At 36.6% G+C, this 12,307-nt stretch overlaps 2 protein-coding genes across 7 annotated transcripts; both read left to right on the top strand.

Annotated features, from left to right (window-relative positions):
• Positions 1 to 2,599: 2,599 nt before the first annotated feature.
• LOC137746086 (uncharacterized) lies at positions 2,600 to 6,675 on the top strand. Its single transcript, XM_068486148.2, has 8 exons — positions 2,600 to 2,842; positions 3,414 to 3,437; positions 3,687 to 3,792; positions 3,900 to 3,968; positions 4,085 to 4,578; positions 5,122 to 5,383; positions 6,050 to 6,258; positions 6,379 to 6,675. Exons 1-8 carry the CDS (start codon positions 2,838 to 2,840, stop codon positions 6,443 to 6,445), a joined length of 1,236 nt encoding a protein of 411 aa, XP_068342249.1. The 5' UTR covers positions 2,600 to 2,837; the 3' UTR covers positions 6,446 to 6,675.
• A 669-nt stretch (positions 6,676 to 7,344) lies between these two features.
• LOC137746085 (riboflavin biosynthesis protein PYRR, chloroplastic) lies at positions 7,345 to 11,824 on the top strand. 6 transcript variants are annotated; one of them, XM_088681146.1, is made up of 11 exons: positions 7,345 to 7,784; positions 7,884 to 8,018; positions 8,227 to 8,326; positions 8,451 to 8,576; positions 8,665 to 8,978; positions 9,112 to 9,231; positions 9,372 to 9,617; positions 9,694 to 9,819; positions 10,248 to 10,467; positions 10,581 to 10,667; positions 11,539 to 11,824. In XM_088681146.1, exons 1-11 carry the CDS (start codon positions 7,407 to 7,409, stop codon positions 11,748 to 11,750), a joined length of 2,064 nt encoding a protein of 687 aa, XP_088537272.1. In that variant the 5' UTR covers positions 7,345 to 7,406; the 3' UTR covers positions 11,751 to 11,824. The 6 variants fall into 6 exon arrangements, with proteins under 6 accessions (XP_088537272.1, XP_088537273.1, XP_068342247.1 ...); XM_088681149.1 differs by having other exon boundaries at positions 7,383 to 7,784; positions 7,888 to 8,018; XM_088681147.1 differs by lacking the exon at positions 10,581 to 10,667.
• The last annotated feature ends 483 nt before the right edge of the window (positions 11,825 to 12,307 follow it).

Here is a 12,307-nt window from a genome sequence, read left to right as displayed (position 1 = left end):
TTTGGTTTAGCAGTCGAATGTTTGGTGCTCGGAGTTTCCATTTTGCAGTACCATCTCATGGTTAATTGTGGCTCTTAATTGAACTGTGAGTTGACTGCTGCTCACATATAGATACTTGTGTGTATTCTTCACTTCTCCTTTACTTGTGCTCTAAAATGAAGTCATGGTACTACAACATGATCATGTAGAAGAAAAAGGTTGTCTTCTCCCGGGGACCAAAGTTTTCTATCAAATTGGTTGTTAACTTTTGGAAATCGAATTGAACAATTCAACCAAACTGTTGGGTAGATTCCAGCATAATTCTTGATTGGTTTGTGTCAATTAGAAATTAACATCGAGTATCATAATGCGGTTTCATACACTGTAGTTTTGATTCATTACCTCACATTATTCCCTTCCCTTCTCCTCATGGCATGGTAATATAGAATGGTAATGCATGATAGTAGTAGATTTATATTTCATTTGTCACTTTGGAAATTCTGGTCATTATGCAAACGTCGCGAGGCAAAACTCAAAACGGTTTTGGGTATGTGCTCATTTTGCTATCGCTTTCTTTGGATTAGGAAAGTTATATGTTGCATATGGAACCAACTGGACTGCTTCTACCTTCCAGAAAACAAGGATGGGATTAGCCTTACCCTAATAGGATAGATTAATGACTAATTAAGTGGGTGTTTAAGCGTAACCCTGTCGTGATTTTAGGAGGAAGCCACCGACTGATAGCCGCAGGTGATCCGATCGCATAGCTCGGTAACCTCATTCCTTTAGAAATGCATTACCATTCATATCGCCCCGGATTAAGGGCTTTTGTTTTCCCCCTTGCCGTCCCATTCTTCCATGTCATGTTTCACATGACGGATTTTTTCAAGTATATTTTGAGTTTTTAATTTTTTTTTTTTTAACAAACAATATAATCTGCACTAAACGGTAGGGAAATGAGTTAACTCTTACAATGTGTAAATGTGGTTCGAATTCTTTTTTTACGAGAATCGAACCTAAGATCTTTCTCTTGTAAGTGAAAAGGAACACCATTAAAAATGAAAAGATTTTAAACTTTCAAATCCTTAGTTAAAACTACAATAATCAAATATCTATCGGTTAAAAGTTTAAGATGTAAGATATTCCGGAGCACAGCAGAACATTTGTACGCATGATGATTTTACCAACCTTGAAATAACAGGTTGAATCATTGATGTTGTCTATTTGTGGCAGGGTAAAAAGGATGCGAAAAAGGATAGAAAAAGATAGGGGCGGTGGTCAAAATTCAAAGGGCCTTTTGGCCTTTTGCTGTGCTCAACTGTACTGCACTGCCGTGTTTCATTTGTAAGGCAGAATCTGATGTCAGATGTCATACCACATATGCTTTGTTTGCACAAAGAAGCTAACCTACAACTACAAGCCAATGATTTTCTCAACCAAAATTTTGATCAATTCTATTATTTTCTTTATTACAAATGGGGTTATTCCACAGTTACTCGTGTACGAGATGCACTGTTATTTGAATGGAATTAAAGTCTCATCACACTAATCCAACCAGCTGATCTAAAAGTATATTATATACGTTGATTTCTTGTAAAATTTTCATCAAAATGAAGATAAAACTAAGAGTTAAACTACTCGAACAAGAGTATTGCTTTAATTCTCTCTTCCAAAGCATCACTATACTTGAAAACAGACTAGATTTACAATATTATTTACTTGTAATGTGACCGAAAGGACGTCTTTTTAACTTGGAAGGTTAAACCACACAACTAGTAGCATAGGGTCGATGAAAAAACAAAACAAAATTGCCATTTGACCTACTCAGTAATTAATAACTTACATGTCAATGAACATCCTTGTTAACTTTTTACACAATTATATTTAATCATGATCGTTGATTTCGTTTAACTCATTTAATTCAATAATCATAAAAAAGTGCGAGATGTTAAACTAAAGATGTGAAAATTCACTTCCCTCGATGAATTGTAATAATTATGAAATACTCGTTACACAAAGCTACAATAGTCATACTATAATGTTGAACTCTTTACAAATAATACCATTTTAATTTGTATGTGAATAGAACATGTAACGAGAAAAATAGTTTTAAAAGAACACAGATAATTGAGAAATGAGAAATGTTAAGGGGAAAAATATTCTTGCCAGATTCTGTGATCGTGATCGTTAATCGTATATTGTGCGGTCAGTTTTTGTTAGGTATTATTTATATTTAATTTTAAATTTTAAAATGATTTATAACCGCACGATGTATGATGAACGGTCATGATCACGGAATATTCCATGTTAAAGAGACTCTAAAAAACAAAATTCCTTTATGAATTTCCTATCACTTTATCCTTTTGCACAATACTTTATAATATAAGCACAAAAATTATGGTAAATTAGTCCATAAAAAATATCGATTTAAAAGAGTATATCTAGATTAACTTCTCTAGATAAATTAGTTTTTTTTAGTACTTCAATATTTTTACGCTAAAGGGAGGAGGAGTTTGGTTAAGTAACATAATGAGCAACCTAATTTGGTATTGAATTTAATATCTACAAGATTCAAATTTAAAACCTTTCATTTTTAAGTAAAAAAGAACGCCACTAAAATGGCTGATAAATTAGTTTGTACAATGTAAGTTGTTAACCTCAAGTCGCCTTGTAGTTGAAACTACATTGGTTTTTGTTTTTTGTTCCTCTCTATCCCTTTAAATATCAGTGTCCAAGGACCAAACCCGCATCACCCCTCTTCCCATACCTCTTTCCCCCTCCCTCTCGCCTCTCTCTTCGAAAAAAGCTCTCGACGCTCATAGACCTCACTGCCCTCCGATCCATCTTCGTCTTGGTTTATGAGGTACCGTCTCTCTCTTCGTCTCTCTCTTCATCTCTCTCTATCGATCTATCCGTTCTATTTCTACTGTTTGATCTCTGCGTTTTAGGTTAAAATCTTATTGAAAAGTTTGTATGTTTTAGGTCACAGATCTGGTTATTTACCTAAAAATCGGATTTTTCGTGTTTGTTTCTTTGATTGGATTCTTTGTTTAGGTAGGAATTTCTTGGAGGGTTTTGCTCAATCTTTTTTGTTGCTCTTTCTTTGTTACATTTACTTTATTATTATGTGGGTCTTTCTGGAATTAATCCAAATTAGAGATGTATTTCTTGTATTTCTGTTTCTTTTTCGTTTTGATCCAGTTTCTTGTGGTGTGAATTTGAATTAGGATGTGAATTGTAGTGAAATTGTAAATCTTTTCCTTTTGCTTGGGTAGGGGTCAGGGAAAACTGGAACTTTTCGTGTTGGGTTTTTGAAAGGTCTTCACAATTGGTCTTCTTAATAAATTTATCTGGGTTGTGAAGGTTAGAAATTTATAGCTAAATAATCGTTAAATGTATACTAATTGAAATTTTCTGTCTTTTTGTACCTGCAGCTCGAAGGAGAGACCCACTCTCGGGTAAGTCTTCGTCATATTTTGTCTCATCAGATTTACCCTCTGTGTTCGTCGTATATGCTTTCATGTTATTCTTACGGTTCAGAATCAAGGTTTATCTAACTGATAACTTTATGGTTTGTTAAAGAAGGGAACTTTTATCAATTTTAATTAGTTATAACCTATGACCTTTTGTAAAGACGGTAAAATGAGTTGTTGCATCAGCCTCTACTCAATTAAATGCAATTGATTATGCTGGCAATGTAATTACAGTGGCACGCGGATTAAGACCCGCAAACGGAATATTGCAGCGCCGCTGGACCCTGCAGCTTTTGCGGATGCAGTGGTCCAGATATATCTGGATAATGCTGGTGATCTGGTAACATTTAGCTATGCATAAATGATCTTATCATTTGTATCTGTATGCATGTGCGTACTTATAACTTAATTATCTGTTAAAACTAACAAGTAATCTGCTCTGTGCAGGAACTTATTGCCAAGAGCATTGAATCTTCAGACCTTAACTTCTCAAGATACGGTGACACCTTTTTTGAGGCATGCTTCGTAATACTGTAGACACTTTTTGTCTCTTTATTTTTTCTTTTGGATGCTACCTTAGATAATGTGTTGTTTGTGATGTGGTATAAAATTGACTGGAGGATTTACTGTAGGTTGTTTTCACTGGAGGCCGTACACAACCTGGAACAACAAAACCTGATGAGGGGGAGCGCCACCCTTACTCTGTATTAGAGTCTGAGCCTACGCGTGAACTCATCTTGCCATCGGTTATATACCTTCAAAAAATTTTGAGGCGGAGGCCATTTCTGATTAAGAATCTTGAAAATGTTATGCGACGATTCCTTCAATCGTTGGAGCTTTTTGAGGAAAATGAAAGGAAGAAGCTGGCTATTTTCACAGCACTTGCATTCTCTCAGAAGCTGTCAGGACTTCCACCGGAAACGGTGTTCCAGCCAATGCTCAAGGATAATCTTGTTGGCAAAGGGCTAGTTCTATCGTTCATTACTGAGTTTTTCAAGGAGTATTTGATTGATAATAGTCTTGATGATTTGATTTCCATTCTGAAGCGGGGTAAAGTGGAGGACAATCTTTTGGAATTCTTCCCATCCGCAAAGAGAACTGAAGAGAATTTCTCTGAGCATTTCACGTAAGTTTGATCTGTTACAGAATTTTATTATGGATCATCTTGTGAGATAAGACTCATTTTTGTTTTTTAAGATATAGTCGATGCTCTTGATGTCCTGTAGTTTCTTTAGACAATTTGGATGACTGAGATTCTGAAGTAGCTGCAATCCCTGATTTGTTCAGCCAACTGCAATGTTTTTAGTTGCCAGATTTTGTTTTATAGTTGATTCATCTTTCTGTATGATCTCTGAAATATATTTAAGAGTTTTTGTTTTTTTCTCTTAAGGGCTATGAATCATATAAAGTTCATCAGTCAATTATAATATGAAATTTGAGTATGCGGTGAAAGTATTTTTACCTAGTAGTCCCCTTGGTTTGTCACTCCATGATAATATATCTTAACGTAAATGTTGATGTGATTTTTAATTGTCAATTGCTCATTGATGGGTTTCATGTGAAGTATGTGTTAACTTGAACATTCATTTTGTGATATTCACACCTTGTAACAAATGAAAAAGTTGTTTAACTGACACATAATTTGGTGCTTATTTGGACCAATTTTCAGAAAGGAAGGGCTAGTTGCCTTAGTTGAGTACAACGAGAAGAAAATTTTCGAAGTGAAGCTTAAGGAAATGAAATCTGCTTTAACAACCCAGATAACAGAGGAAACCGATATGTCTGAAGTCATTGAGACTGTGAAGCAGCGTGTTAAAGACGCCAAATTGCCCGATGTTGAAGTTGTGCGGATTCTGTGGGATGTCATTATGGACGCTGTGCAGTGGTCTGGTAAGAACCAGCAGCAGAATGCTAATGCAGCTCTTCGCCAGGTATACGTTAGTCTTATAATCACATGATACCTAGATAATTTCTGTGTTCTGTGACCTGGAATTTCAAACAAGAAACCGTAGTTAGCCTAGCAGGGGAGGGAGATTCTCCAGCTCCACTCCTTGTTATATATATAGAGTTGAAAATAGAGTGGAAAACTACACTCTATCTTATCCAATATGAAACTTTCGAGTTCATCCTTTAGCTTTAAAGTTCAGGTTTGGCACACTCGTAAAGGGAGCAATGTAGGAGTTTTAAGTAGTTAACCATGACGAGTTAAGTTGGTAAAACTTTAAAACAAATAAAAACAGAACTAAGATTTTTTTAATCTTTTGTTCATGTAGTTCAAAGAAAGAAATCGGTTCTTATGTTCATGTAGGATAGAGAATGACTTTGTTCTACCTAGAGTAGTATAGATATAGCATTCCAATCTGATGCGTTTAAGATTTCAACTTATTGGTTTTGTTTCTTTCATATTCCCAAGCTTGTTCTTTGTAGATATAAGGCTATGCTTGTTTTACGCACCATCCTCCAAATTGATTACTTTGAGATATTAGGTCACTGTAGTTTTCAGAAATCGGTTATTTAGTTGGTAACACCATAGTCCATAGTACTTGGTGCACATAAATCAATGGCTATGGTTTAACTTATATACAATACATATGCAGGTGAAAACATGGGCGAAACTGTTGAATACCTTTTGCACGAATGGGAAGCTTGAGCTGGAACTGATGTACAAGGTTCAGATGCAGTGCTATGAAGATGCTAAGCTGATGAAGCTTTTCCCTGATATTGTGAGGTCCCTCTATGACCAGGATGTGCTTGCAGAAGACACCATTGTCCATTGGTTCCGCAAAGGAACAAACCCCAAGGGCAGGTATGCTTTTTGTTTCAACTTTAAAATATCAGAGTTCGATAATCAATGCGTTTGTTTGTTGTTTACATTGGGTTTCTTGTGTTATTTGTAACTGAAATAACGGAAAACGAATGTTTGCAGGCAAACTTTTGTGAAGGCCCTGGAGCCATTCGTGAAGTGGCTGGAGGAGGCAGAAGAGGAGGAATAGATGCAGCTGAAGCTGTTGCTTCTGTTCAACTGACGGACCTGTACTGCCTGCCTCTATTATCCTATCAAATCTATCTGTTCTCCGAGAGAATCAAACTCATAAATATTCTATAAAACCTAATTAAGCTTAAGCCCCTTTGGTGTGCCTGTTGAATGTTGATGATGACGATGACAATGACGACGATGTTGTGAGGATGATACATTATAAATAATTTGATGCTTTTGCTTTTATTTCGTTGCACGATGCCATAATAGATTTGATTCGATTTTGTTCATCACATTTTGATAATTATATGTGGTTTGATGCTTTTGGTTTTATTGCTCGCTCGCTCACTGATTCTATGGATTAATGCTGTTTGACAATTAAATGTCAGGAAAGCTGATTTTCGCACATTTATTTTTTTTCGATTGCGTATTTACTTTTTTCTGTGTCTTGATGTATCCGGGAGAGAAGTGTGGAAATCAGAGAACGAAAAACCGATGTGACCAGGTGAAGGATGTATATTTATGTACTTGCAGCAAATTGCGAGTTAAAAGACAAAAACTTAGTGTCATTTAGTACATTTATTTTTATTTGTAAGTAAGAAATCTTAAATTAGATTTTTGCCGATAACGAATTTGAATCACGTTATTACTAGCTCATTATAAGGCCGTTTATTCCATTGTTATGATATTTCTAAATGGGCCAAATCTAATTTCCTATAAACATATCCATCATAGTCCCAATTATTTTTCTTAAAAAGGAAAATAAATATAAACAGGTCCAATTTAATTATTTTATACTTTATCAGAAAATTATTATTAGGATTTTAAAAATCTTATTATACACTTCAAATTTTTTATATTTAAAAAAAAAAATATATTTTAAGTAGCAGTAAGATTTCTCTTTTATCGCGGTAAAATTAAGCTTCATTTCGTTCGTTATTACTTACAGCTGCGTGAGTATCGTCTATGATCTATCTATGCTTCCAATGGCGGCGTTATCTTTGCCACCAGTGAGAGTCTACTGCAGCGGCGGCGGCGCCACACCCTACAGCAGTATTAGTAACAACAATTTACTCGGCAACCACGCGCTCGATGCCGCCCACATCCAGCGCGCCGCCGAGCTGGCCGACGGATCCGCCGGATTCACCTCTCCCCACCCAAACTTTGGGTGCGTCATTGCCTCCAAATCCGGGAAAGTCGCCGGCGAGGGATTCCTCTACGCCCAGGGCACCAAGCCCGCCGAGGTCCTTGCCGTCGACGCAGCTGGCGACTTCTCACGCCGCGCCACTGCTTATCTCAATATGGAGCCCGGTGATTGCCACGGTGACCACTCTGCCGTCTCCGCCCTCGTTCAGGTTTTGCCTTTTTCTATTCCTTTCAATTTCCAACTCCCTCTTGAGTCGTCTTCTAAGGGAAAAGAAAACAATGATTGAATATTGATTTGTTTGGATTAGGCAGGGATTGAAAGGGTGGTGATTGGGCTGAGGCATCCATTGCAGTATTTGAGAGGGAATGCCATTCGGGCTTTGAGAAGTCAAGGCTTGCAAGTTGATGTTCTTGGTGAGGACCTCAACAGTAAACTCATTGAGGTATTTGATCAATTCAATATGCTCATTTCATATCTTAGCGAAATGCTTCTTTTCGATTCCTTGGCGAGTAGTATAGGCATTAGGCAGGGATCTTCTGCCCCCAGTTGAAATAACTACTGTGTGGTTTACCAAAGCAAGACGAAAACTTTTGTGTGAAATGCGTAGCATTTGAGTTTAACATGTCATATAATTGATCCAACACCAACAGGAAGCACGAAAATCATGCCTCCTTGTCAATGCTCCGTTAATTTGTAGAGCTGCTTCTCGAGTCCCCTTCTCCGTTCTCAAGTATGCCATGACCCTTGATGGTAAGCTTTCTTTTAGGAGTAGTGTAACTTATTACAATATGCAATTCTGTAAAGAGGCCTAAAAATTTGAATTTAAACAAGTCTTCTGATAGATTAGTCATTAGTATTTGTTTGGTGCTAACAGGAAAAATTGCTGCTAGCAGCGGACATGCAGCATGGATCAGCAGCAAAACGTCTAGAAATCGAGTGTTTGAACTGCGGGGTAGAAGTGATGCAGTCATTGTAGGAGGAAATACAGTGCGCAAGGACAGTAAGTATAATTTTCTCAACTTTGTGATTATTCGTGTTAATAGGAGGAAGTTCTGACTTCTTATGTTCTATGTTAATTTTTGGACCAGATCCAAGACTAACTGCAAGACATGGTGGTGGACATATGCCTATGCGGATTGTAATGTCACAGACTCTTGATCTCCCAGAGGAAGCACACCTTTGGGATACCTCTGATGTATCTACTATAGTTGCAACACAAAGGGGTGCAAGAAGGCATTTCCAGAAACATCTTGCATCAAAAGGAATTGAAGTGGTGGAATTTGACATCTTAAACCCCAGAGAAGTAATGGAATACTTCCATGATCGTGGATATCTTTCACTTTTGTGGGAGTGTGGGGGGACATTAGCTGCAGCTGCTATTTCATCCGGAGTAATACATAAGGTATGTTTTCTCCAGCTTGTATTTCTTTCTATGAACTTAACCGCCGCTTATGTTGGAGATCCCAGATTTTTCCTTTGTTGAAACTGGATTTGTTAACAGGGATTTTGCTTCTGCCACATTCAATGCATTGCAGGTGTTCGCATTTGTTGCTCCTAAAATTATTGGTGGAAAGAATGCGCCGTCCCCTGTGGGTGAACTCGGGATGGTTGAAATGACACAAGCCTTTGACCTAATTGATGTCTGCTATGAGCAGGTTGGTGTGGATTTTTGATACTTCTTCTAGAGATAAATTCTTTCTACTCATATCCTGACTCTGTATTCTCTTGTTCTTGTATCTATGTTCTACCGTTTGATTGGACTTTTTATTTTTCACTTCTGAACTTGAACCAACAGGTTGGACCTGATATGCTTATTAGTGGATTTCTTCAACCCATGCCAGATGTGACCCCTGTTATTCCATCAGTTGATGAAACATTTGAAATTGATCCAACTGTGACTCCATATGAATCAAGGATTATATTCCTTTACAAAACATGGGACCCTTACGGCGCTTTCTCAAATTTTTCGCCTCACCAAATTAAGATGCCCAATGACAGTGGTGATTATGCAACTTGGTTGAGTGTCGAGCATTACTATCAGGTATGTCCTTTTGAGTATGAATGTGGTTCAATCTTACAAAACGTAGTCATTCTCACAGAACAATACTAACGCGTAGGCTCAAAAGTTTGTTGGGGTGGATGATCCTGTGGCACAAGATTGTGTTGAAAATATCAAGTCTGCCAGAAGTCCGGAAGAGGCAGCACGGATAGGAAGGTCAATGCAGAGGAAGCGTCCTGATTTGGTATAGTGCATTGTGCATTTGATTGGATTTTCAGTCGGTCAATTGTGTTAACACGTGATGCTAGTCATGAGATGCCATGCTGTGGTCCTTTATGGTTCTTAGAATTTCTCAATAAAATAAAATAAAAAATCTCGAAGTTACTGACATCTTTTACATGAAGCTAAGATTTCTGCGTGCAGTGTTGCTGAAGATGTTGAAATGATATTGTGCCCCAATCGTAATAAGTGACATCATGTCATCATATTAACACTTTGAAAGAAGACACGGCAAATTTCCGTGTCTAGAACAGGAGGATCCTTTGTAGAGACTTAAGTTTCTTGAAGAGAATGAACGCTTGTTAAACCAGGATTATCTAACATTTCGGCATGTTGACAATTACTTTTGGTTTATGTTGAAGTTGGTTCAAACTTTTCTTGTGTGCTATGCAGGTAAGATGTGAGTGGGAAAGTGTAAAGATTGAAGTGATGTATAGGGCACTAAAATGCAAGTTCTCGATGTACCCACATTTGAATGCAATGTTGCTGTCGAGTGCTGGATGTGTTCTTGTTGAAGCATCGCCGCATGATCTGTTCTGGGGAGGAGGTCGGGATGGAGAAGGGCTAAATTATCTGGGCAGGCTTTTAATGCAGTTGAGATCAGAGTTTCTTGGTGAGTCTCCTACGTCCAGTTAGAGCACGTAATGCGTGGTAATATAATTTGTAACAAATGATATATTTGTATTGATTTGATTCTCTCCTGTAACATTATTGTTCCTTTTGCAGTAAGGTTGCAATTAACAGATGGTGAAGGTTCTATCATCATCACCCTTCCTAATTCCTTCTCCATTTGGTTTTTCAATGTCTCAAAATGTAATTTCACTATTTAAAGTTATAAATGATAATATATATGAATAAACTAGAAGAATTAAATGAACAGAAAATAAAGAAGGACGAAGATATTTGCAGAGACATGGATTGATAAAGACGGATTTGTTTTTATTTTATTTATTATTTTTGTCTAGGATTTAGATGTCATTTTAATGCAGGGAAAATTTGTCACTAAAATTTTCATCAAAGAGTGGGTGGAGAAATAAGATTTGTGGGTGGGTTTAACATCACTATTTATGTTTTGAAGAATACTTATCCTTTTATGCACTTTCTTTTTTCTTGGTTCAACCTTCATTTTTTTAACATATACCTTCCTTTAAATTCTTCTGTATCTATTGTTCAGTAGACGATATTATGTTACAAAACTGATTTTCATACTAAGTTTTATACTCATAAATATACTATATAGAAGAAGAAGAAAAAATTTACATACCAAAAGAAGAGTCTTTTAGTGAGAGGGTCCCACTTTAATTGTCGCATAGGCTCCTGAAATTTCAGAACCGTTCCTTAGTCTATTTAGTTATATATGATTAACAAATGGTATACATTATTGGTATACGCAATCATATAAGACTGCTTAATTATCTCTTGTAACGCAAGTAACATATGAATTATTACAATCACATGGGTAGGCAGCTAGGAGCTACCCGAGCTACCTAATGAATTCCAATGTCAAATGAAAAAGACATGGTTCTGGAATCAATTAGTATATTCATCCATGGAAACTGTGATTATTAATTAATCAATTATCACAAAATGATGTCACTACTACTTCATTCACTCAATACTGTTCAACTTACTGGAGTAGGGTAAGGAAGGTGACAATGCAATCGACTCATGTGGTTTGATGCAGATGCTCAAGAACGAGAAGGAGCCAGATATTACGATTGGCAGTATTATATATGCAATATAAATGGAGCCCCTCGAGTTCTCGTAAGTGCCTCGATGTTGCAACAGAGAGGCTTATTCAGTGGGTTTGTTCGCGCGGCGGGATGGAGTTTACTTTTTCTTGAATTTTTATTTGATATTCTTTATGAGATTGTAAACATATTTATTCGTCTTTGATGTAATCAAATTTTATCGTCTGATTAAAAAAAGGCCTTAATTGAACCTCAACAAATGAAGAATATCTTCCGTCCCTTATTTGTCCTCAATTATGAAACCAATTAGTTTAGTGTAATGGCGGTTTCGTTAGAAGCGCACGTTACAGTGCTGGGTGCTCCGTACATGGCATATGCAATTAGCCCAAGTACAGTGACATCCCAAAAAGTGTAGGTAAGTCCTTAACCTTTCCGAGGTTTATGGCCAAAATCTTTGTGGAATAAGACTATTTTCTTTCTGGATCTGTACTTGCATATTGATAATAAATTTTATAGGACAGATATAATATCCAACACCAACGATGTTGTCTTAGCTTAATCACATAAGTTAATCATATACATTTAGGTGTTGAGTTTTATAAAAAAAGACATATATATATATTATAGTCAATTAATATTACGGTATGATGTTATTCCTTTTTACTTGTAAGTGAAATGTCTTAAATTTGAACCTCGTGAATGTTGAATTCAATACTAAATTAGGTTGCTCATTATGTAACTTGACCGATCCTCCTCTTAAAT

Source organism: Pyrus communis, chromosome 12 (genome assembly GCF_041283825.1).
Source record: "Pyrus communis isolate YQ-2024b chromosome 12, ASM4128382v1, whole genome shotgun sequence".
NCBI lineage: Eukaryota > Viridiplantae > Streptophyta > Magnoliopsida > Rosales > Rosaceae > Pyrus > Pyrus communis.
This window is presented reverse-complemented; position numbering and strand designations above follow the sequence as displayed.

What these genes read in the sequence shown, in the direction of transcription:
- LOC137746085 (XM_088681146.1), top strand. Translation starts at nt 7,407, where the DNA reads ATGCTTCCAATGGCGGCGTTATCTTTGCCACCAGTGAGAGTCTACTGC. An exon ending in TTGATGTCTGCTATGAGCAG is followed by an intron (nt 9,232 to 9,371) that starts GTTGGTGTGGAT and finishes TTGAACCAACAG; the next exon opens with GTTGGACCTGATATGCTTAT. An exon ending in AGAGGAAGCGTCCTGATTTG is followed by an intron (nt 9,820 to 10,247) that starts GTATAGTGCATT and finishes TGTGCTATGCAG; the next exon opens with GTAAGATGTGAGTGGGAAAG.
- LOC137746086 (XM_068486148.2), top strand. An exon ending in AAGGAGAGACCCACTCTCGG is followed by an intron (nt 3,438 to 3,686) that starts GTAAGTCTTCGT and finishes ATGTAATTACAG; the next exon opens with TGGCACGCGGATTAAGACCC. An exon ending in AATTTCTCTGAGCATTTCAC is followed by an intron (nt 4,579 to 5,121) that starts GTAAGTTTGATC and finishes ACCAATTTTCAG; the next exon opens with AAAGGAAGGGCTAGTTGCCT.